At 38.9% G+C, this 26,426-nt stretch overlaps 1 protein-coding gene across 3 annotated transcripts in view; it reads right to left on the minus strand.

Annotated features, from left to right (window-relative positions):
- Positions 1–21,031, minus strand: part of KANK1 (KN motif and ankyrin repeat domains 1) — a gene marked incomplete at both ends in the record, with an annotated part of 56,909 nt that extends 35,878 nt beyond the window's left edge. For all 3 annotated transcript variants that reach the window (XM_084238285.1, XM_084238287.1, XM_084238286.1), the window contains one exon: positions 20,995–21,031. In XM_084238285.1, coding sequence (XP_084094411.1) covers positions 20,995–21,031 — 37 coding nt within the window. The remainder of the gene's footprint in view (positions 1–20,994) is intronic.
- Positions 21,032–26,426: the final 5,395 nt, after the last annotated feature.

Below are 26,426 nucleotides of genomic sequence, written 5' to 3' on the forward strand. Positions count from 1 at the left end.
TTGTTTCAGTCATTTAGAGCCCCAGGAGTCAGGTTGTTGGTTAAGAGCAGTGGGAAGCGATTGAAAGTTCTAAACAAGTGAGTTAAATGATCAGATTTGTATTTTAATAGGATTTCTCTGGCTGGTTTATGTATGAAATGTCTCTTCAGCACCTCCATTAGGTTTTCTACGTCCTCATGCATTTTCCACTCAGTATCACACATTCTTTTGCATCTTGTGGAATTTATCTTCTCGACTAAATAATTATTGTGGGCTATAGTGTCCAAACCACCAGAGAGCCTGCCTGCATTTAGGACACCTGCCTCTGAAAATATTGAGGAGAAACTGAGGAGATCTGACAAATCTCAGCTACTGGCGACTGAGCTGGAAACCAGGCTCAGGCCTTTGGATTCATCCTTCAGGGCTGTACTCATGATCTCAGTCTGCTAATAAAAAGGAAAACAGATGTATTTAAATCAATGGATGACTCACTGCAGAGAAAGATAATGGAATTTCCTTTTCTAAAAGTTGTTAGAATATGATAAATCTAATTTGGGAGGGACACATATGGCATAAGTGAGGGCAAGAAGAAAGAACTAGAGACCTTTTAGGGAATTCAAGCACTAACGTAGCATGTTGAGTTACAATATGCAAACTTGCTCAGTATTTGAAAGTATGAAGGGAATAGCAGGGACTAAAAGCCTGTGCAGATAAGACAACAATGGCCCAGGCAGTCAGCAAGTGTTTCTGGAGAAGGTGACAGGGCAGCCTGCTATTACTATCCCTTAGTGCTTCCAGTCCCTCTTCATACTTCTCCACCCACACCTTACCTGGAGTTGGTTTTCCTAAAAGGGAAGGGGAAAGACAGAGAAGAGAGTCTGGGGGATCCTAAGCAATATACTCTGAAAGTTCAAAACTTCTGCTCACAAGGCAGTCTTTGAAGCTGACTTTCAGGTCAGCTTGCCTCTAGAATCAGCTGAGTTACTGTCTGCCTTCCTGATAAGATTTCACTATAGGCAAGAATCCCTATTGCCTGAGGTGCACACAACATCTAGAACTCAGATCACTCAGGCTGCCTACTAGTTACTATTCTCAATTGTCAGCACACATCAGATTAGCAACTTGAAGGCAGGGTCAATTTGGCTCAGAAACTTTCTTTTGAGTTCCCATTGTCCAAAACTGAGATTATTCGAACATCAAAATATGATTAGTGACAGTATTAGATTACAGTCCGATGAATAACTCAGATATCTAAGAGTCCACAATGCTATCATAAATATAGCAGCATGCCAAGTAATAGAAAGTTACGGAAACAGAAAATCACCATTTAACAACCAACATGACAGTGACTAATTCAGGTAGAAATCACCAATGCTAAGGCGGGTGTTAGGGACTTCCCACTGAAGAAGATGATATTGCTGTGAATACCTCCCCACAAAATATTTAACAATAACAGAGGGGGAAATGGTGATTGAGAGTTGACAGAGAAACATCTGGACCAAGTGATCAAAGCTAACACCACACGTCCTTGATGTTATGCTCTGAGAAGAGCACAGCATGATCCCTGTGTGTTTCAGTAGGGAAATGTCGATGGACCCACTTACTGAAAGACACTTACAGAATGATAGGTCTCTTTTTAAAACTGTCATGGTCATGAGAGAAAGACTGACAACTGGTCTAGACTGAAGGAGATTAAAGAGAAATGACAAATGCACGTCTTTACACATCATACACAAATACATGCAGAAAGAGAAGAAGCAAATGTAAAAAGTTAACCCCTGCAGAATCTGAATCAGTGAAGGAGGTTTTGCCAACCCTACAGGAAACAGCAAATTTCCCATAAGTTTGAAAGTATTTCAGAACAGATTAATGGATGAAGATATACACAATGGAATACTACTCGATGATCAAAAAAAAAAAAAAAAAAGACAAACTCATGCCATTTGCAGCAACATGGAATGAACTGAAAGAGATTATTCTAAGAGAAGTGAGCCAGAAAGAGAAAGATAAATACCGGATGGTTTCACTTATATGTGGAATCTAGAGAAACCAAACAAAAGATCAGACAAACACAAACTGTAAGACTGATGCTTGAAAGCTGACCATAGATCTGAGACATTCAGGAGGGGAAGTGGGGAGAGAGAAAGGAGGAGAGTAAGGAACTGGGGTGGGGGAAGGTGGGGTAAGGAGAGAGCAGAGGAGTGTGATGGAAGACTATGGGCACTCTGGTGGTGGGAAAACTATGGTGAGGGGAGAAATCCTGTTTTGCAAAAAAATAAACAAGGATGTTCCGAAAAAGGACAAAATAAATATCATAATAAACAATTCCCTTCACTTGTGCCTTCAGTGTCTTTGGGGCACGCAGTGCAGTCAGCCAGCACTAGGGAGCATGAGTTGCTTGTACATGAAGCAGCCTATCTTTTAATCAGGGGTTGACATCTCTGCTCTCCTAAGTACATATTCTTTGAAGAACTTTTACATTTGTTTGAGGTATCCCTGAAAATTTGCAGAGCTTCTCAAATATTAATGTGCCAGGAACTCCAGTAGAGAGTCTAAAAGCTCCTGTCATCAAAAATTTAGTCCTCATCCAGCACTTGCAAGTTTCCTCCCCAAGCCTATTTGCCTTTGCTCATTCTGTTCCCTCCACCTGCACACCAGCCTCTTCCACCTGTCAGAAATGGTAACACTTTCTTTAAGGCCCCAGCTCAAACAGTCTTCACTTATCTCCAAATGCTCTGTCTTGGGAAGAAATGGCCACCTTTCCCCATCTGGTTTCCTAAAACTCTGCCTACACATATTGACCTGTCTCATGGTTAGCCAGCGCTGCCTGTCTTCCTCCACCAGTTTATAAAAGTCTTGGGTTGGGGCAGGAACCAAGTATTATTTCTTTTCCTATCCCTCTGAGTGCCTAGCATGTTGCTTGACCTACACATGCTCAATATTTGTTGAAATGAAAATTCCCATGTGTAAGCATCTACTAAGTAATAAGTATGGTGGAAGAAGAGATATAATGATTAAAAGGAGGCACACTTTGGGGCCAGACTGCCTGGGTTTAAATCCTGGCTCTGCCACTTTCCAGCTGTTGGCAAGACAGATTCTATTTCAACTGTGTAATTGGGAAAATAACAGACCTGCTTCATGGTGTTGCTGTGGAGCACTCAAAACAATGCCTGCCATCTACTATTATGATTTACTATTATCAGGTCTCCTTGGTTTTGGTGAAGCAGACAGTTCTGGCATCCTTGAGATGATATAGAAATCCTCTTCTCCATTCTGCTTTACCTTTCCATTCCATGAAACTAGGGTTTGAAGTGTTTATGGTACTTGTTGAAAATGAAATGCATCTGCTAAAATCTTCAGGTAGGATTAGTTGGTTCCTGATTTCTAGGCTGGCTGTGGGAGGCCCTGCAGAAGAGATTCATGGATATGTGTGCACACACTGGGGCTCAGGGAGTGTCAGTGTGGATGCTAGTTAGAAATGGAGGGAGCTCCTAATCCAGCATCAATTGTGCCTAGGAAGGATAAAACAAAAGCAAAAGCAAGACACATGCCCCCTGCCCCCATCTTTAACGGTATATTATGGACAAGTTAGAAAAACAGTACCTTTTCATAATAAGAAGACAGGGGTATGCACAGATTTTTCTGAATAATTTAATTCTTCTACCTCTGTTGATGTCGTGGGAGTAGAGGGCACTGTTGAGAGACCTGTGCTTTAGAACCACTGATTGTATCTCTGTGCAGTCACCTGGAATGACTTGCCAAAACTGGGGGACAGTATAATTTTCTTTTCATAAAACAAGAACAGGAGCTATAAATATTTCATAGTTCATGGACAGACAAGCTAATGGGCAGCAGGGGTCTGGAATCACACAGTGCAGTGACAAAGTTTGTATACCTAAAATGAGAGGGTTGGTGGGATTCAATGATTTCCAAGGTTGCTTCTAGACTGTGACTCTGAGTATATGCCACACAGGGTCTCACAACATCCCATGCTATGGGGTCAAGGGGAGTGAGAAGTGAATTGCTGCAGCTGTCAAGACTAGAGACAGAGCCTGTGGTCTCACCCTCCATGCACTCCACTCAGCAGCACCTTTCTGGTTGCATCATAATAACTGGTACATCCTAACAATCCCAGATGCAGCTGCCCTTTGCTGTGTCATCAGTTTTACTCTGGGCATGACTTCATAGCCCAGAAACCACACTGTAGAAAGGGTCATTGTTCCTGGGAATGGAATGGGCTATATCTTAACAAAGGACACAGTGCATTAAGGAGGCAAGTGTCATTATAGAGGCTCTGAGGTTTAATATAGCCACAGCCTTCGCCACTTTTTAGTGTCAACTACAAGTTGCAATGACATCAGCCCAAATCTGTTTCAAAATACCCAAGATGCCACGGGGACTTCCCTACTCGCTCTTCACTTACCTAGGCAGTGCTGCTTTCTAATGTCTACTGTTTTAAAGAATGAGTGCTGCAATGCAACCTAAATGTTCATGTGCAGAAGAAAACTAGCTTTGGGGCAAAATGCTGTTTTCAAACTTTCTTCAGGAATAATATGCTGTTCTAATCGCAAATAGGAAAACATGCTGGTTCAAAGGATAATTTTGCAAAAAGCAAAGTAGTACAAACTATGACTGTGAGACATAGTTTTTCTACCAAAACAGCAGAGCTTTTTTTGGTGGTGGTGAGGGGACGAGATTAAGTAATTTTATGAATTCCAACCCTTATTTTGTTTTATAGTGTTTATACAAGAAAAAGAAACTAGCTTTAAGGCATGCTGAGCAGCTCCCCATTAGAAAAACAGGGGTGAAAAAAATTGGATTTAGCAACAGAAAAAAGGAAACTGGAATTTAAGTAAACCATAAACTGAAAAAGACAAATGTTAGTGTAGACACACAACCTTTCACGCCTACAACAATGACATCTTTATGTTAAAGCCAGAGCTCAAGCTGAAATTTTCATTGAACCAAAAATCAAGTACTGAGTTATATTTTCCAGCTAGTAATAAAAGCAAATATTTTTCATAACACAGACTTTTGAGTTTACTTTTCACCAACCCCCACACAAACATCATGTTCTCCTCTATTTTTCTTTTTTTTTTTTCCACTTTTCTTACCCACCCAGAAACAAAATAACTGATTTTTAAGCAAGCAGGAAGCCAAGTTTCAGGCATGCTAAAGGGATTGCCCACATAAGCAGGCAAAGAGCCCAGTAGTTGCTGCAGAGAATTTATTTATACCCATTTGGAATTTCCTGACCAACTAACAGCCTGCTGGCCACAGATTTAATTCCGGTACTCTCTGTGTCAGTGAGACAGCAAAAACTACCAAGGAAGGAAAAAAATTGCCAGCAAGGATAATAATAAAAAGGAAGCAAAGACAGACTTCTCCCTTCTAATTTTTCCAACAAACTACCCTTATACTCTTTATCAACACATGAAATGATACCACAGAACTACAGCTATAAACTGGCTAATTCCAGTAACAACTTTGAAAGGCAGCAAATGTCTCCCCATTCTTCCTGCTGACTTATTCCCTCCTCCACACCCTCCAGTGCTGAGACAGGCTCCCTGTTATAATTTGAACCGTGGTGCAGCAGCCAGTTTATGAAGGAAATGTCTGAGTCTTGTGATGAACCCAGGCTGGGTTAGAAGTAAATGGTTCCTTTCTGAGTTTATTCTTATTTCATGTGACATGTAATCTGAGGGCTAAAAACACTCTCATTTGTAAACCACGGACCCAAGTCTTTTCTTTTCCCCCCTCTCTTATTCTCAGCATTTTATCCAGATTAGCTCACGTGACTCTCAAAGAGCCAGAATTAGTTCCCAAACAAGTACATTCTGTCTTTAGGTGATAAAATCTTCAAGCAACCTTTTGCTTCTGCTTTAAAATATTATAAGCAAACTTAAAAATGAACAATGATGTAAAATATATATAAATAAAAAAACAGAAAGGCAAAAAAATAATAAAACAAATTTGAAGCAATTAACAGTAACACAAAAAAAGCATATGTCTCTCTAATGGTTATATTCATCGCCTCAAAAAACTGTTTTTTGAAGTTCTTTTAAACTAGTCTTCCCCTAGTGCCTAAAAATGTGACTCCAGTGGAACAAGATTTACCAAACTACAGGACAAACAAGCAAAGCCAGTTCTAAACAATAAACCTGAGATTAACAAAGATTAGGGATGACTCTAAATGGCCTGCTTTGTAAAATTCAAAACCAGGGACAGCTGTGTGGAGAGGCACAGTTGCACAAGAATCCAATGGATCTGCCTAGTTTGACTGGGTCATGTGGGGGCCTGCACACACCCTGACTCACTCATCTGACCTTCTCACTCCATCCCCCACCTACACCTGATGGCTAAATTCTTTGAAAATGATTATTTTGGGCACAGCCATTTTTCTCTGTGAAGCTACAAATATTGAGCTTTTAAAGACTGTGGGGCTCGCTTAACTGATTCAAGGAAAAACTAAGAATAAAGTTTCAGGGCCAGACAGTTTTAAACACAAGATTCAAAAAACTCCAAATTATTTTACCCCAAAACATCTGCATAAGACAAGAGATTTGTGTTTGCTCTATATTTTCCCATTTGGCTTAAAAACAAAACAAAACTGTATTGAGATATTTACATCCCATAAAATCCACCCACTTAAAATGCAATGTGGAAAATTTTAGTAAATGTACACAGTTGTACATCCATCACCATAATCTAGTTTTAGAAAATATCCATCATTCTAAAAAATTCCCTCGAGTTTGTTTTATCATTTGCTTTGAACAGAGAAATTTTCTTCTCTGTACTTTTGAGAAAATAATAGTTTATTTAAAACATTATCATAATCCAAACTAAGTATTAATATCAAAAGACTTGTTCTTACAAATTAAAATAAAGAAAACATCTAATATAATGTTTCTTAATCCTGCAAAAAAAATTCTGCTAAATTTTTATTTTATAAATACTGTTTCTGGTTCTAAAAATAGATTATTCTAAAAAGCAATAAAGGTAATTATTTTCTATGTGTGCATCTATGAAAGAGAGATACAGCAGAAAAAGTCACCGTATGCAAATGAAAGCCTAATCTTCTATGGAGGATGACAAAAGCTGGGGAGGGAAATAAAAACAGGAGCTCCCTCTGCCTGGAAACCTTTAGTCACCGAGGTTCCCACAGTAAGGAGACATACTGTCTCCCTTCACGCTGTCACTATTTTCATTTGTGTACAAATGAAGTGGTTGAAGGAGATTGGGAGCATGAAGGTGTATTCAAAGCTTCTCTTCTAATAGGTGGGAAGTATCAGTACAAGTGACTCATAGAGTGAAGGGAAAGAGCTAGCTGAAAGCCCACTAATGCGGTCCTGTATCCTCACGGTGGCTTCAGAACTTCATGACTGTGAGCAAGTAGTCTGAACTCTAGTTCTTTTGATGCTTACTTATAACAGGATTTCTCCCCACAGGGCCTGACTCTTGGTGTAGAAATAACACCAAAATTAAATAAAGTGGGGAATGGGAACAGTGTACTATATTTTGGACATCTTAAAATGCGTATTTCCTGAGAGACCCTGAATTTACCTTTCTCCTCCTACATGTGCCTCTTTGACTCGTTCATTGGTTTCTTTTTTTTTTTTTTTAAGATTTATTTTTATTTATTTATACAAGCACTGGGTACAGTCAGAAGTGCGGGAGGATGAGAGAATTCACCAGAGCCAGAGCAGGGAGCAGAGCAAGCAGAAGGACTGAAGTACACTGCTGAGGGGAGCAGCAGGCGACAGTATAGGTCTGTGCACCATGTGGGACCCTCCTCCGGTGGCTGGGGAGCAGCCGGGGATGGAACTGGTGCTGCAGAGGCTGCGGGCAGCTTCGCAACCCAGCGCTCAACCGCTGCGCCACCGGGGAGGCCCTGTTCATTGGTTTCTTAACACCCCCTCCAGTCTCACTCTCAGCACAAATGCACCTGTGTTATCAGTACCCAACAGCCTACCTGCCCCTGCCTTTCCCCACTATCCACACCATCTATTTTCTGGACCTCACTGTTCCAAATGCTTCATACAAATATGAACTCACTGAATCTTCACAACACGGCTAGGAGGTAGGTATGATTATCTCAGCATTTTACAGATGAATCTTAAGCATCCAACAGCTTACTGCTACTCTGCTGCTAAATTTGATATACAACCTATTGAAAAGCCACAAGCTAGGTATGTTATTTCCCATAGCACTCAGAGGATAAAGATGGGTAGGAAGAAGGGAGATGGCATTTTTCATTGGTGGGGAAGAGAAAAAGCAAGCTATTATTTCATTGCCTTTGCTTGTATTCCTTCTCCTTCTGATGCTTCTCTGACAAAATTCTTCTTGTTTGCAAGGACCTGTGCTAAAATACCAGTTCTGTCTGTAGTTGTTCCTTAGCCATTCAACCACTTCTTCACCTAGGCTCTCAGAGCAGCTTGTTTTCTCCTGTTTTCATTTGTGCACATATCTTACATCCCTACCAACTCTTAGGAGCTTTGTCTTCATCTCAACTCCAGTGGTACCTTCAGCCCTGCTGGTACCCAAGACATATTCAGTCCATTTAATTCCTTCCAGAGGAGCCAAGCCTTGAGTTATTGATATCTTTATAGAGCTGTATGTAAATGCCAAGAATCCATAGCCACACCCTCATTTACAGCTGGGCAGGGCTCTGGACCCAGAGGAGTGACAGACTAACATTACCATTGTCATTCAAAGTGAAGCTGCCAAGGCTGGAACTTCCCAGAGCAGGTACCCTCATGCCACAGGTTCTCAACCCCATGTCACTGCCTTTCCTGTCCCACCTCAATGAATCAGAATCTCCAAGGGGTGGGGCTGGGGGCATTAGCAGTTATAGATGCTCCTGGGGTGATACTAGGCTGTTGTCAGGGACCTGGGCTACAAAACCTGTAACTCTTTTTCTTTTTGGCTTCTAGGAAATTTATAGCTAAATTGGGGGATTTAGCAACTGAAGTACATCAGGGTCTAGATCACCAGTTCAAATACCTTCAATGTTCAGATCAGTAACTGAAAGGAAGGGGCACAGAGGAATTTGGGAGAGACCAGACAGTATCCATACTCTTCAGTTGACTGTGGGGCTATATCCTCATATCCAGTGAGTCAAATCTCTTGATTTTTCAAGAGAAGCTGAAGAAATTTGTACCTTTATGTGAAATTACCCATTTGTTAAAATCTTGGTCATTAATTCAAATTGAAACAAAACATTAGATTGTTCAAGCAGAACATACTCTCAGGCAACCATCTGACACTCAGCAAGGGTTTCCATTTGGGTTTCATTTTATTCCTGTTTCCATCTTTTCCCTTTCCTCATTTCCAGGTGACCAACTTTTTCCTTCCCATTTTAAATGGCAAGATTCCTTGTTGGAACAAAGTATAAGGAAATTAAAAACACATTTTTAACTCTGCTACAAAATGATTGGATCTCTCATCTTCAAATTTAACTCTTTTACTACTAGATGTTTCATTTAAAATATAAAAAAACAACAACCAAAACAAACAGATGAGGGTCACTACCACTATTTCTCAAGAGGATAGACTCATTATGTGGAAAAGCCTCCTCGCTACACGTACTGGTCTTAACAAAAAGACACACATTGAAAGCATGAAGGTCTACTGTCACTCCCTTGGAGGGTTTTTTTCCTGCTGTATTTCAGACTTCCCCATGACCCTGAAAGAATCCAAATACCTTATGCCTTCTTACCCAGCCGCCTCTTTCAGACTTGTGAAGGGGCGTGACACCCAAAGCTGGGTGTCTGCGGTGACGGTGATGAGAGAGAAAAGTGAGCGGTGGTCCTCTGCACATTACCGAGTTCCTGTCTCCAGCCACCTCCAGGATAGCTAAAGGGGGCTGACAGAACCTGACAGGATTAAAAGGACAGGTCAAGCAAGGGCTCCTAGCCCTTTCTCTTCCTTTAGGTGTGCACAGTGTTGGGTGTTGGAAAAGGACACCCCTTTACCTGCCTGGATTAGACAAATCTGTTCCCAAGACCTAATGTGAGGGGGAGATTTTCTGAGGAGAGGCCACAGTCAACACAAGTAGGGTGTGTCCCAGCGGGGGTGTGAGATTCTGGTCAGAACAGTAAAATTAGGAAGAGAACGCTGAGGTGGGTGATAGGCCTCTCTTGTAAGACAAAAAATTAATCCCATCTTCACTATAAGTTACTCAACAAAGTGCATTTCCCCAAACTCATTTAAAGGCTTAAAACTGGAGTTACATTAAATTTCTACACATTAGGCTTTCTTTATAGTCTGGCCCATGATTACTAATTTCATCAAATTTAAGAAAGAGATTGTCTCACAATACATTTGCATTCAAAATTTTAAATCAACATTTAAAAATAAAGGCAAATGACAAGGTGAATGAGAGCACAGCACTAAATAAGAAATTAAAATCTTAAATTAGATTACCACAAAAACTATAAAGGGTATAAATAATAAGAGGTTCTAAGGACAGATTATTTCCTCCCATCTTTAAAGGATGACAGATCTATAGTGACCATCCCAAGAAAACCAAGAGAGGGAAGGGAAAAAGACCAGTTGGTCACACTCCTAACTTAAAAGTCACTCACTCTGATTCCATCCAGAGTTCTGACCGGCCAACCAAACCCGACTCGATAATAAACCTGTAGTAACAGGAAATGACTGGAGCTCCACCTGCTCTCTGCTTGGAAGAGTGAAAGGAACAAAAATGAAGCCATGAGAGCTTGAACAAACTTTCCCAGGGCTTCACAGAGTAATCCTCCCTTGGACAGCCACTTTACACTTGGGCCTCTCTCCCTGAAACCCAAAGTATTTAACAGACAATACTATTTAAAGCCTACCTTGGAGCACAGAATGGAGATAAAGCAGAGACTACAACTTCCACTTGGCTTTGAGATAAGAGGAAGAAAAAATCAAGTGAGGGAATATTACAATGTGAATGCTACTTGTTCATTCAGGAAAAAATATGGTGAAGAAAATTTCAAAGGTTATAGTAAAATAAAACTGAAAAATGGAAGGGGTTAATTCAATCCCACAAATCCTGAAGAAGTCACTGCGCCTATTTTTGCTGTGGACTCTAAGCCCAGCATTATGCTAGCACAAAGTAGGAGTGCTGCAAATATTTGCTGGTTGAACATCGTTCCTGCTCGACATTGAGTACTAGGCAAGTAGGATGAGCACACAAAAATGAAGGTGACATGAATCTTGCTTCTGAGACCTCAAAGCTTACAGATTAGTATGACACTCAACCATGGCTCTTAAATTAAAAGCAATTGATGGCAACTATTTAATAGGATACAAAGCACTCTAGGAATAAAGAAGACAAAGGGATACATTCCCACTGGGAGTAGCTGAGAGAACTTGTTGGAAGAGGTAGAAAGGAAGGAGGAGTCGAAGGATAGAAGGGCTTTTATTAATAGGTATGGGAATGACATCCAAGGGCAAGAACAGTTCTGTGAACAAAGTTACCAAAGAGGAACTGGGAAGGATGAGACTGAGAAACAGCAGTTCAACAGTACAAAACTTCTTTCAAAACTCTTTGGATACTGCTGGTCTCTTATTACCCAGAGCCTGGAGGACTGGGCAGGCTCATTATGGCTACTGTAGGCATTGAAACAGAAGACATAGAAATAGACTATGATTTTTGTCCAAATGAGGTACAAAACAAAAGTTTAGAGTTAAGAGAAAGGAATAGAGATTAAAGTTTTGTGAAAGCTGAAATGCTTGGAGTCACAGAAAAAAATTAATGATCCTTAATCTTGCCAGTCATCCTTAACAAAACAAAACCACAAAGTAATGAGAATAGGACAAAGACCAACTTTCATAGGACCTGAGGTTGGTCCATTACACAAAGAAGGGAAATGGCTGTACTTCTACCAAATACATTTCTGTGCAGTCATTAAAATATGAGCAATTGAATGAATGAACTCACTGAACTGTGAGTTGTATTCACAACTCTACTGAGGTTTGTTGTTTTTTTTTTTTTAATCATTCCTTTCCATTTCTAAAACTGCCTCCCAATTCAAATTCACCACTATTTGGAAAGTCTATTTTTTCATAATCAAAATGTCCAAAGAACAGAATACCAAAGAATAATGTCCAAAGAAAAGATCCCTAGCTCTAAGACCCTTTTACCTTTCTTCAAGATTTTCTGTCTCAGGTTTCTTCATTTAAAACCAGTATCTTGACATGGCGTGAATTGCAGCTGTTGTTTTCCAGTACCCAAAAAACGTCCAAGCACCTTCTTCAGAGAATCCACAACTCTTGTATGTGTGTGATGGATGAGAGTGAAGAAGCAATAGTCAGGGCCCAATGGGATTCCTTACCAGGCAGGCTGACAAGTAACCAGCCACAGAGCTCATGTTATGATGTGACTGTTTGCCTTCTCACCGCCAAACTGCTGTCCCTGGAGTAGATTTGGAAGCTGTGTAAAGTGTAGTGCTAATGGAAAAAGCTGGTGGCACCAGGCTTCAGTGTTTTGCAATTTTTTCCTGTAAGCTGCATTGTTGGAATGGTTTGACATGCAAACCATTCCCTCCTCCCCTACCAGCCTACAGACTTCCAGGTCTCCACCCTGGTATGCTACAAAATCAGTATATCATCAGGCTGATTCACCACTTGAAGGGGTGGAGCCCTGGTTAGGGTGCATGCTGCATTCAGCCAGCAGGTACTTCTGCCTCTTCTCTGAGGTCATGGGAAGACAAATCAGGCTTTGTCCTCACAGTTGGAACATGCCAAACCGGCTACCTCAAAAAACATTTTCATGGTGTGTCGTTGATTTGAATAAAGCATCCCAGTCAAGTCAATCAATGTAAATTGCTAGGAAAAAGGAAGCAAAATAGCTGTATCTTGGTGGTATAAGGACTTAGAAAGGAGGATATGATATTGAAGGCAAAAGGGGCGTCAATTTTTTTAAATTAAAAGAAAATAAGAGTTAATACACATAGCTATGGTTTTAAAGATATTAAGTAATTGGGCTTATGAATTATTAGAAATATCACGTTTCCCCCTCTTTTCTATTTTTAGTCTGGGAATAATTTCTACTTTCCTTCCAGGCAACCCTTAGAAGTGCCTGCTAGAAAGAACCACTTAAAATGCCTTAGTATGACAGTTGATGCAAAAGGAAAAGGCATTCAGAAAAGTGGGCAGTGGTGGGAAAATTTGGCATGACAAGCGGGGTCAATGTTTTCACAAAATTATTTGCAAAGCTAATGGCATTTATCAACCAAGCCAAATATTGTGTCAAAAATTATTCAGCAATCAAAAAAGATAAACTCATGCCATTCGCAGAAACGTGGATGGAACCAGAAGGAATTATGCTCAGTGAAATAAGCCAGAGGAAACAGAAACATATTGGATGGTTTCACTTATAGCAGGAATATAGGGGAACCAAGTAAGACATCAGTGTAAAAAAACAATTAACAGTACAAAACACAACAAAGCAAAAATGGACAATTACAAATCAGAGACATACTGCAGGGGAAGAGGAGGGAGAGGGATCAGAGAGAGGGAGGGAGGAGAAGAGGGGACTGAGGTGATGGTGCACAGGTGCATTGGTGAAGGAAACTCTATGGGGACTACAACTGAGGGGGTGGGGGGAAGCAAATATTGTTTAAAAATGAACAATGATGTAAAATTTTTTAAAAAAATTAATATAAAAAAGAAACTGAAAAAAAATCACATGATTATCTCTTGATTCTACAAAATATAAAAAAGAGACATGTACAAAATATAAAAAAGAAAAATCTTTTGGAGAGAAAACTTTTCCAATTAAATAGAACCATGAAAAGGGATCTAAATAAACTTAGTATTTGTGACTATCAATAGCAAATTGCTTCCATAAACTGTTACTGCATCGCCACCTCTTTTAGACACAGAATTATACAGTGAAATTGTAACCAAGCCCACCACCTCCAGTACAGCTGGAGAAATGTCCCGGATCACTCAAATCTGGTTTGTCATAAACAATGTGGAGTAAGAGTGCAAAGATTTACTTTCAGGATAAGTGCCAGTCCATGTACCTAACAACTGCCCCTTACCTCAGTTCTATCTAAGTCACTAATTCTACTTTCTAGTTGGTTAGAAAGTCCTTCTGAATATTATGGAATTTTATTTAATCTTAATTTTCAGCCAAGAATGGTTAGGGTTAGAAATCTGGGTCACAATAAAAAAGGTCCTCAAAATAGTTACAAATTTTAAAGTTGTAAAATACCAAACTACCTGAAATCACAAATCCCCTACATACAATGCGCTGCTTATTTTTAAACTTCTCATTTTCAGGTTTCACAATGAATTGTAATACAAAAGCAGAACCAGGGTTAGTCTCTAAAACATGAGCATACTTTCCCTAAAGCATATGGAATAAGTAAATCAGTCACAGTTCATTCCAAAAATATTCAACAGAGCAGCGAGACAGGAAAAAGAAAGCCATCATTTAAACTACTTTTTCCACTTAGAATTCCCACAACTGCTTGAGTGAATATTATTAAATATGATTTTCTGATTGTGTCTCCTTTGAGATCTTTATTAGAGAAATCTACTCAATGCAATTTTAAATGTCTTGCCAGAGAAGAGCAAGAATTATTGCATGTATGAATTTGAGCACTATACTAATATTTTTCAGGCCAGATCAAATCAGTCTGTTATAGAAAAAGACCTGAAACCTGAAACTGTGAGCTTTAGTCATTCCTTTTCCTCCAGCCCCATACAAACCTTTCTCAGAAACTACACAAAAGAGATGAACGGGAATTATCCAGTACACAGGAAGAAGGCAAACCCTGGAAAAGGAACTAATGAGCTCTACTTTTGGTAGGATCAGCTAGCCCACCCAAGTCCTTCAGGAAAGAGGGGAAGTGCATAATCAGAAATAAATACAATACTCACAATGGGCAGTCTTCGGGTGTGTAGGGTACAGACTATTCAAATCTTCTAGGAAGTGTTTTAATTCTTTGCTTCATGCTATGCAGTTTCAGAATGGTAGCAAGAGCTCAAGTCTTAACATAGCAAATCTTCCCGATGGGTTTTTATTTTATGTTTTTTTCCTTCTTGTGGGTACCCACAGAGCATCTGAGCATAAATCTCCAACCAAAGAGTAGCTTTGCCTAGTAACCAGGACTAACAAGAGTCCATCTCTAACCTTCCGACACACAAGAAAGCTGATACTCGCTGGCAGATAAGTCATCTTTCCTCAGCTTAGCTAGAGGGCTAATCGCCTGTCAGAAATCTGGCGCTTAACCCATTATGACTTGCTCAAGGTTTGGAGCAAGAAAGCTTATAAGGGGAAGCAGACTACAGGTTAAAACCAAGCCTTGAGTTTGTAAAATAGACAAGCCCCAAAGAGGGAGGGACTCTAAAACTTCTCCAAGGGCTGGATGAATACAAACAGGTACGACCCAAAACCCAAATTACTAAATATATCTGACAATAAGATGAAACTGCATGATGTACTAAATCCATGTGAAGCATTAGAATATACTTGTTAATTTAGTTTTATGAAATCATTCACACTATGGAAAAAAATAACATAACCCTTACCGGGGAAGACATTTTAATCTTAACCATTCTACTTTTGGGTTTTATGTCTTTCTAAAATACATACTGCCCCCCTTGATTTGTTTAATCATAACTTCATAGATACCACACTTGATTTTTAATGTCAACAGAATGCCCTGAGCAAAGAAAAAAGACGGTCCATATTCAACTTCTGGCTTAGCCATTAACTAACTGAGCTAGCAAGCTATGTTTTGTCATCTAAAGTAGGGAAGGGAGTCAGACAGGTGAAATAAAAAAGACTCCCCCCTCCACCCCCAGCTCTTACCTGTGTTTTTATGTTAGTCAACAATAAAAATGTTGTTTTACCCTCTCAGCTCTTTTGATACACCAGTGAACACACCACTTGTGAGAGATTGCAAGCACGGGTAAGAATACATGTTTAATCCCTTTGGACATTCAATCAGGAGACCTTGCAAGGTCATGCACAGTGGCCAGATTAAAGCAGCCCCAGTTCTAAGCAGATCCTCCTCTACCTTTGGAGTAAAGCTGTTTCAGAGGACAGAGCTAAGACTCACCACCACCACCACACCACTTCTGCCACGCTCCGTGACTTTCTTTACAGATGGCCTCAGAAAACACCAGGATGGTTCCAGCCAGACCAGTCAGTGTAAACTGGTCTGTACTTGACACACAGCAAGCAATTCCTGCCAGGTTCACCGCAGTGGGCTCAGAGTTCTGTTTGAGAAATGCTTCTACCCAGAAAAAATATTTACACAACTCAAGAGTGGGCTGCACTATACTGCAGTGTTCTGACTGCTCTGCTTTGAGTCTCTGGCTTCATGTGAGTGACCAGGTCTTATCAGTGGCCTTTGTACCTCATTTAAAATCTGCATGGAGACAAAACCTAGAGCCAAACAACTGGTCAAGGTAACAAGATTCAAGCCCCACAACAGGTTACCAACAGCCATGAAAACAGTTGTACCCTTTAACCCAACTGTCTGGGTTCTATGAAATTATTTTCAGGAAATAAACAACAAAGAAAAATGACCACACAAGACTTGGCTCCCTGCATCATTACTTACCAGAGGAAAAATCTGGAACTGGTTCAAATGTACAAACAAAAAAGAAAGAGAAATTCAACAGAAACATTCTAAGGGAATATTACACAGTCATGGAAAAATCCTGATTTGAAAACTACTTTTTCTAGGAAGACTTGGAAACAATGCTAAGAATGTTAATGTTAAGAGCTGAGTATCAAAACAAATGAGCATTTATTTGAAATTGTCTTTGTGTGCCTGACAACTATGAGAAAGAAATATTAAAACTAATACCTTCTGTGGAATTTTGAGTAATTCTTCCCTTCTGTTCTCCTATCAAATTTTAAATGCAGTTCAATAAGCACTTTAAGTAAGTAAATATAGATCTTCTGGAAAAAGTGCTGTGAAAGAGAAATATCAAGAAGGGAAGAAAGCTAGAATAAACCATCAACTATTAGCAACTATTAGCAAAAATAAAGATGGAGATGCAGGCAAAACAAGTCACTTCATTTTATTTCATCTGACTGTCTGGGTGCAGGAGAATAGTGCAATTTGCCCCAATGCTACAGGCTCTGACAGGGCCTGTCACCATGGCACCTGAGCAGGTGCACTAGATCAGGAGCTCATGACTGAGAAGGCAGAACAAGAAGGACAGTGACTTCCCCTGACATCTGACCAGCATTTTATATTTTAAAAAGTGTTTTTACAGGTATTGTTTTATTTTCCCTCATCACAATCCTGTGAAGAAGGTAGGACAGGTATTATTATCTTCATCTGACAAATAAGCCACTTGTTATTTGACTTCTAAAGAGATTCTAAGCTCTAATTAAAGTTTCACAACATTAATTAGTGTTTAGAGAGGTATCAATCAGTGTATCCAGTTTACAGCATGATTCAGAAACTTGGGGAAAAGCAGACTGTCCCCATCCCTAAACCCCACAGAAATACAGCAATTTTCCTAACCAGTGGCCCCCATATGCTCCCTAGTTAGCTGTAAGAGTCACGGGCAATTTATGATGCCCATAACTCATTTTGTTAACAAGTCACATTAGGGAACTCTTTGTAATAACATAATAAAATATTTTAAATTAATTAAAATAAAACTACCTGTCAACAGAGGTAGGATGGAGGATCTGGTGCAAGATAATACTATGACAAATGACTGACATGGATAGGGTGGGCGGCAAGGAGGCAGATGCAATCTTCCAGGTAGGATTGCCAGGTTTAGAAATAAAAACAAAGGACACCCAGCTAAACTTGTTGTATTTCAGATGAACAACAAACACTTTTTAAGTGCAAAATGGTCTCTATTTTACTTGGAGAGTATATGCAGATTTCACCTTCCACTAGAATGTATGACTGTTGAAGCAGGGATTTTTGCCTGTTTTGTTCCCTAGTGTATCCCCATGTGTGCAGAACAATGGCTGGCACATAGTAAATGCTCAAAATATATGCCATGGTCTAGTAAAGTTCATTTCTTAAGCTAGGTGATGTGTGCACAGGTGCTTGTTATGAAATTTTTATACATTTTGTATGTCTGAAATGTAACAAATTTTACAAAGTCTAAGACTAACTCTCTTCTTTTAAGATCAGTATCTGTGACCCAGTCTAACTGTGGAACTCAATGGGGAAGTCAGAGTATAAAGGACTTGGCGTGGTCCCTTACCCTTGTTCTAAACAGTGACACAGATAGGAGATGATCTATCCTCAGAAGTATTTTGCTGCCACAGGTACAGTTAGTCTGTGGGTTGCTTTGCTCAGCTGCTCCTCTTCTACTTTATTCCTGTGATCATTAAAAGTGTTTCTTTGACCAATGCCCTGACTCCACCTACATCTGTGTTTATGCTTCATGTTCTAAGGAGTCCAAAGCAGTAACTTCTTAAGGGGAGGATTAGGGGTGACTCTTTGGGCTTAGGATATCTAAGGGAAGTAGAATTTTTAAAAAGTACATTTAATAATACACTTTATCTTTGGAAAGTGAAAAAACAGTTAATCCCACATTTAAAACCACTTATTTAACCAAATAATTTATCTTTTTCTCATGGAAAGGATCAGTAACCTGCCCTCATTAGCTACCATAAAACCTTTTTAGCTCATCCTAATCTGAGCTTGTAAATATTTTTTATGTTAATTGCATTCCAAAATAGTCTACTTCTAACTAACATGTTTTTGCATTGTTTGAGCTTTGCTTTTTTTTAAATCATGGGCAGGTATTTATTTTCTTTTTTTTAACCAGACCATGGGCAGGTATTTCTTTTTAAGGCAAAGTGGGGGGAAAAAAGGTAAAATAATGATTTTTATAAGCATAATCTCAACAATGTAAAATATGGAAAACTTAAAAACAAAATGGGAAATGAGGAAAGTCTGTATTTCTGCTTAATTACTTTAGACAATACCTCATTTCTATAAAATGTTTCTATAATTAACATATATACACATGTATATGTAATGTACATATGCATTTGTGCATATGTGCACATATACATATATGTATATGTGTGTATATGTAACTGTGCATGACTGAGTCTCTACACATAATTTCTTGCAGACTTACAGAAACCATGGAGACTAGAATAAGCAAAAATCTTCCTTTCCCTTCCCTTTCGTTGTACCTGCTCGTAGTAACAATTCATACTCTCACACCTCAGAAGTCACAAATCAGAAAGCTCTTCTGTGCCTTCAGAGTCCAGACCTGTTAGGCAGGATATCAGGTGAGGAAGAGTTATAGATAGATCACTGGACTTCAGGGACCAAGAGAAAAGGGACATTCCAGCACAAAACAAGTTGAAAAGGAATTTGAGGCAAATAGGTAGATAGCTAAACGCTTGAAGATGGGATTTTGCTGGAGATGCCAAAGAGTAGAAGTCCTGAGTTCTAACAATCCCCAAGTTCCCCTTCTAGTCTTCTGAATTTGACAGTGGAAGTGAGGGCAGAAGGGGGCAGGGAGTCACAGCATCAAAGGAGATTGAAGTCCACCTACAATCCTCATGAAATCTCATAATGTTCTAATCTCCTCCTCGTCAATATTTTACCAGAGACACAAATAATAAACCTACTTCTCTTACTTCACTAAGTTACTGAGTGTCTCTGTGTCTAGTAAGTTACTGAGTGTCTCTATGCTATCACAATGATGATAAGGATAACAGCATAATCTCACAGGATTACCGTGAGTTTTAAGTATAATAATGCAGGTAAAGCATCTTAGGCATCCTGGTACATATGAGCATTATAAATGTTAGACATTGTCATTCACATGTTATTATTGACAGGAGTCCCTGAACAGAATTCATAAATGTCCTGAGAAGTCAGGCAGTACTAAGGACTAGTAAAATAATGGACAGAGAAAGATCAGTTGTCCCAGAAAGAACAACTGAATTTATTTGGATTTGGTATTGGATAAGCTTAAGCATTCTTGTCAGATACTTGCTGCTGAACTGCTGGAACCAAAGGGTACAGCACGGGCTGGGCAAGCCCACATCACAGATCTCCTGCTGTTGTCTTTAAAAGTGCTTTACAGCTTATATATAGCACTTTTAAGTATGTTTCTGGAGCTCCCATTGGTTCTAACCCTGTGGGTGGATATACTAACTGGTATTTTACACATGAAGAAATAAACCTGCCCAGTATTTCATAATTAGGACTGAAGTTGGGACTCTAATTCAGGTCTTCTGACTCCAATTCCACATTCTCTCCATTACACAGTGCTCAGAGCCAGCAGAGCTAGAACTTCAATTTGGGCTCTCCTCATGAATTCCCAGAGAAAAGATTAATACTCTTACACTTTCTGCTATTTGGCAAATAATCTAAAAGAGGAATGAAGAATTTTCAGAAGACAAATTGTCATACCATCTCTTAGGAGAATTTTCTTTGCATTTGTTCTACAAATTTCTCCCAAGTCTTACAGAAACAATATTGGGGTCGATATGCAAACTGTATAGGTCTCTAATATAACCAAAGTGAGTGTTAGAATGTCTTTTTCTTAATTACTTATATGATGTCACATATTCCTCTCAGGAAAAGTCACTTTCTTTTCGTTTAGCAACATCAAACAAAAAGTGTTTGGTAGTGGATATTAGGGACTGGTTAAAGCATCCAAACTCATTTCTTCTCTCGTCATTCAATCTCTCATAAAGAGGTGCAGGAGGAGTATATATTATACTTGCATCAGCATTCAGGATTTCACATTTATCTTTCAACACTTCAACAAAATTGACTTCGGTAATAATTTACCTAACTGATGTTGGTACACATAGACTCTAAAGATAAAAGCAAGTTCTCTAAGAGATTTAAAACCTGCCCCTCCTCACCTTCAAAAATAAAAAAGCCACACAACTCCAACTTCAATGGATAGAAAACTGCTTTGAAATCCTTGCTATCTGGGCAACTTGCAATCATTTACCCATTATTAAAAGAGAAATAAGAAATCAGTTAGAACAAAGACATACACCTACTTATACACACACATATGCATTCCAGAACACAGAGTTACCTGAGGCACAGCCATTAACCTTTGTGATGTGAGCCATGTTGGCTTAAATCCAATGACAGATCCAGAAAGGAGTGAGGAGTCATGCAAATTTTATGCATCAAGTTACCAAACGCATTCAACCTGAAACAATAAAGAAAACCCCATCAAAATGGATCGTTTAAAAATATGTACAACACTAAATCTTAGACTACTGTTTACAAAGATGACTGCTAATGGAGAAAGCAAACAGGAAAGGAGACAGCAGAGGACCAAGGTGGGGGCTGCACTGGACCCAACCACCAGATGTTACGAGGATAGCATGCTCACAAATGTGCCAGGAGAGGCACTGAAAGCAGCTCTATTTCTAGACATCATACTCTCATAGGAAACAAAATATTAGTTCTCCAGAAACATGCCTTTTCAGGAAGGTGATCTTCATATACAAATGACCTGTAATGTGTACTGTCTATAGAACTTCATTACTTCTACTTGGTTCTTAAACTTATCTTCTCTTCCAAATGTTGTTCCCCCAACAGTTTTACTTCCTCAGTTGCACTTGAAAGCTGTTGCTGCACCAAAAGTTCACATTTTTAAAAAGATTAATTTTATGCAAATGCTTTTGAGATAGTATGAGTCTTTCGCTTATTCAGTCTTCCAAAACACAAACTTGACCAAGGCAGTCCCATCTCAACATAAAATCTTCAATGGCTCCCATTGTCTTTTTAGATAAACTTCAAATGACACAGTTTTGGAACATTAGGGTTCATGTTGGGCAACACATTTCTCATTTTATATTGATTCTTTATTTAAAAGTTGACTGAGATTACTACAACATGACTTATGTTACAATCAGAAGATTTAAAACAACCAGTATAGAAATAAGAAAATGAACACTGACCTCTTCAACCTTCACCTTTACAAAATGCCTTTTGAAAAATGCTGCCATAGAAAGCAAAGATACACATAGAAATATTTCATTCTGTCCAAATTCTAACTGTAGACAAGGACTATGAAGCTTTTATAGAATTTTAAAAAATGGAGTTGAAGTAATTCCAAACTAAGAATTAGTGTCAATTCAGAAGCACACATGACCTTCCCAACAATAGGAGAATGTTAAAATAATAAAATGCCCACATATACTAGATTCTAATGCATTTAAATAATTTAAAGTCTTTAATAATACAGTAAAATACTCAATGTACATGGGCAAAAATTGTATTCTATGATAAACTTAATTTTATGGAAAATATGTATGTACATATTTTTAAAATTACACATAAGAAAACGAGAGAAGTAAATGCATTAAAATATTCATTGTGGTTCTCCCTGGGTGAAGCAACTATGGATGATTTTAGCTCTTTTATTACTGTAGTAATAATTATTTTAAAAAAGAAACAGTTGCTTCTTGTTGATTTTGGTTTTATTTGCATTAAAATACATTGGGGGGGGGAGTATCTAAAAATGCAATGCAGCGGCCCCCCTGGTGGGGCAAGGAGTTAAGAGGCAACCTATAAAGCTATCCGCAGCCTCTGCAGCACCAGTTCGATCCCCAGGCAGGGAGCAACCCCCCTGGCGCAGCAGACCTCTCCTGACTCACCCGCTGCTCCCCTCAGCAGTGTATTTCAGTCAGTCTGCCTGTTCTGTTCCCCACTCTGTCTCTGGTAAATCCTCTCACCAACGCCCCCTACCCCGCACCACTGGCCTGTACCCCAGTTCTTGTATGCATAAATCTTTTTTTTTTTTTTAAAGGAAGAGGAAATGCCTGTTGACTTTGATGGCACAGGATGATAATTTCTTACTGCTCAGTCAGTGACATTTTCCTCACTCTTTGAATGGGTTTACCTACAGTTCAAAGCTAACTACTATGAAAACAACTCTGCAAACTCTAAAGGACTGGCTTTTTACAGGCTGCTCTGACAGGAATGCTCCCCTGCAAGGCTTTTCTCCACTGCTCAGCTTACCTCAGAGACCTGATTCTCAGTCTTCCCCTTGAGGGCCCCTAGCTCCCTGCTGGTTCCTTGTTTCTGTCTGGCAGTTAACCAAGAAGGCAGGATGGCTCTAATCTCTCTGACTATGTGGCAATCACCTGACATTCTGCAGGAAAAAGCGCTAGTTCAGGTCCAAGGCATTGAACCTGGACAGCAATGGCGTTTGTGTATAGTCAGGACTGGTGAAATTAAAGTCAGGCTTTAGGGATAGAGGGAACATTATATTTAAGGATATGAATGATTATGGGTGCTTTGGTGGTAGAAATGCTGTGGTGACTAAGAGGAGATTGTCCTGTACTGTCAAAAACACTAACAAGGATGCAACACTATGTTGGTTCAGGAACGATGAAGAAATATGAATGACAAGAAATGTAGACTTGTATCCAAAAAAGGATATAAGGCCTGGAATGTCTAAAGAATGGGGTTAGGACTGTCAACTAATCACATGCCCTGGTCTTAATTAGAAATTGATGATGATTACTGATGGAAGCTAGCATTTCTCAAGCTCTTACTTGAGAGTTATTAAAATCTAAAATAATTTCCACTCTAAGGTACATCACTGTTTTAAGTACCATTGATCTCTTTAAAAGATGCTGTCAATTAAATAGGGACAAAAGAAAGAAACCCAACTTCTAGAATTATCCAACTAATTATACTTTTAAAAGTTAACAACAAAAACCTGAGCAAAATTCCTGTTTACTGGCCCCTTTCTTGCTCTATGTGCTTGCACTCTTGCTTCATAATGGCCTGTAAATACCACCATTTAAACTCTTGAGGGCAAATAGAAGGCAAGAAGAAACAAGCCGCACATGCTATGTGGAATGAAATATGTGTCAAGGAATTTGGATGGAGATGTTCCCAGAAGCTTCATAAACTTTGGTCCAAGCTTCTCTCCTGTTATTGAACCTTTTTCACCATGCGTAAGATCTTTATCTCAGATCCATGTTGATCTCTTGCCCCTTCCCCAAGCTGAACAATAAAAGTGAGGAAGAAACCTAAAATTAGGAACTATAAGCACAGCACTGATAAAATAACACACAAAGACAACAGTTTTATAATATGTATTGATTTTTCCTAGTTATTGTCCATGCCTGACAGGTGGCCTCAAACTGTGAGGTCTCGAACTTCTTAATGATATGTAGCGTATAAACCAGAGGTTTGGCCACCATCCAGTCGCTATAATAGATCAATAAACTGCTTCTTTTCTTCCTCAGAGAAAAGTGCAGAGCAGTAAATCTTAAGTAGTACAATGGTGGCTTAGTTCTGCTAGCTAAGAAAAAGCACTTCTTTGGAAAGACTTAAGAAAATACATCAACAGAGAAAGTAATTTGTCTTCTCCATTTCCAGCGACTGATCTGTATTGATGAACATTTTTGCAATTCTCCAAGTGTGGCACAGAGAATAATGTAGACACCGCATAGATAACGCCATAAATACTTATATTAGCTTAATATGAAGCAATATGAGAAACAGATTGAAAGACCTTTTCTAAGGAGACATCAATGAAAACAGCACTGTCTATTCATCACATACCATGGTCTTGATTAGAAGTTGATGATGATTACTGATGGAAACTAGCATTTCTCAAGCTCTTACTATTGTTATTAGTTATTAAAATCTAAAATAATATCTACTCTAAGGTACACCACTATTTTAAGTACCACTAATATCCTTAAAAGATGCTGTCAATTAAATGTTGATAAAATGCTGTTTTAAAATTACATTAACTGTGGCAAAATAAGGCAGAAAGAAAAAAAAAAAACAAATTCGGATGATTTCGTTAACATGTGGAATATAGAGAAACAAAACAATGGAATAGACAAGATGAAACCAAACAAGCCCTAGCAATCTGACAGTAGATTTGAACTACCAGATAGAGGAGGGTGTGGGGTAGGGGCAAAGGAGGAGGGAGAGTCCACTGGACTATGGGAAAGATTTATATGTGCATAGGTGGTGTGTGTGGTATGGTAAAATACATCTAAGGAGGTGTGAGGCTATATCTCTAAATCATATACAGTGTTGTAAACCAGTGTTACTTCAATCAAAATAAAATAATATTAGCTGTAAGGCACATCCTCATTTCAAAGGTGTTAAAATGTGAAAAATGTGCATCTTAGGATGGTACTTTTTAGAGCACTTAATAGTTATTACCTTATTTAAACCTCACAGCAGTCCTATAAAGTACTAACAGATAGGACACTGAGGCACAGGGAGGTTCAGAACTTGTTAAGGTCACACAGCTAGTAAGTGATAAGAGCTACATTTAGATTTAAGCAATTCAGCCTGAGAGCTCATCCTCGAGGCCATGTGAGTATGTGATCTGGAGTAAGGATACTATTTCCTTTACAAATAAGAATTATAAGCATAAATGAGTGAGTCGATCTTGGGATCTTGGGGATGCACATGCTTATTAGAAGGATGCTTTGCTCAAATCCCTTTTAGAAAGAAAATTATGTTTCCGAATTGTAGCTAATACTTTTTTGAAAGCAATCATATTTCCAACTTAATTTCTTAAGATTACATTGCCTAAGTTTGAAGAACGACTTTGATGACACACAGGAAATGTCTCAGTATTTAATCATCATCACATTTTTGGGCTCCACATGGTATTTTCAGTCAACTGGATTATGAATCTTGCTCATTGAGCTTTACTATGAATGTTACTTGACTTAAACAAAGTACTTTTCAACTGAAAAAAATTTCCAAGAAATTTTTTGGGTAGCTCTCAGCAGAACCACAGGAATTTCAAAATTGGAATAAGATACTGGCTGCTTAAAATGGCATTTACGAAAGGGCTAACAAACACTATGATATCAAGAATCTAGAGTCTTTTACAATATGTTATGTCACAGTATTTTTTTCACTAATAAAATTAAGGGATTAATATAAATACCTTTACCTAAAATCTAGAAAAGACAGGACATACAAAAAATAATCATTCACTATCTCACGACCCTAACACAGCTACTATTATCACCTGAGGCTACTTCTTCTCAATATATTATTTGATTATTTGAATATTTTATTGAATTATCTTAAAACACTTCAAAGACCTACAATATATCTTACAACACTTCAAAGACCTACAAAATTTGTAATAGGCATTATTTTGCTTCTATTTTGGAGACATCAAGACAGACTATAGGCACTGTGCCATTCCCAGAAGGTCACACACTAGTGCTGGAAGCAGACACAGGAAAAGGAGAAAGCACAGACTAGCACTATAGCCACAGTTCAAACTAATCCATAGTTTGTAGTCTGACTTGGCCCAAGAGTGGTGGAAATAACAAAAACATTCATTTACAAGAAACCACTTTGCTTAAGTTTTAAAGGGTAAATGAGTGTTTTCCAGGGCAAGAAAGATGGAGGGGCATTCTAGGCAGAAGAACAGCCCCTGCAAAAGCAGGAGATGAGAAAGTATATGATAAGAAGACCGGTGGAGAGAGCACTGTCTGCTTCTACCAG

This window comes from Talpa europaea, assembly GCF_964194135.1.
Source record: "Talpa europaea genome assembly, chromosome: 7".
Lineage (NCBI taxonomy): Eukaryota > Metazoa > Chordata > Mammalia > Eulipotyphla > Talpidae > Talpa > Talpa europaea.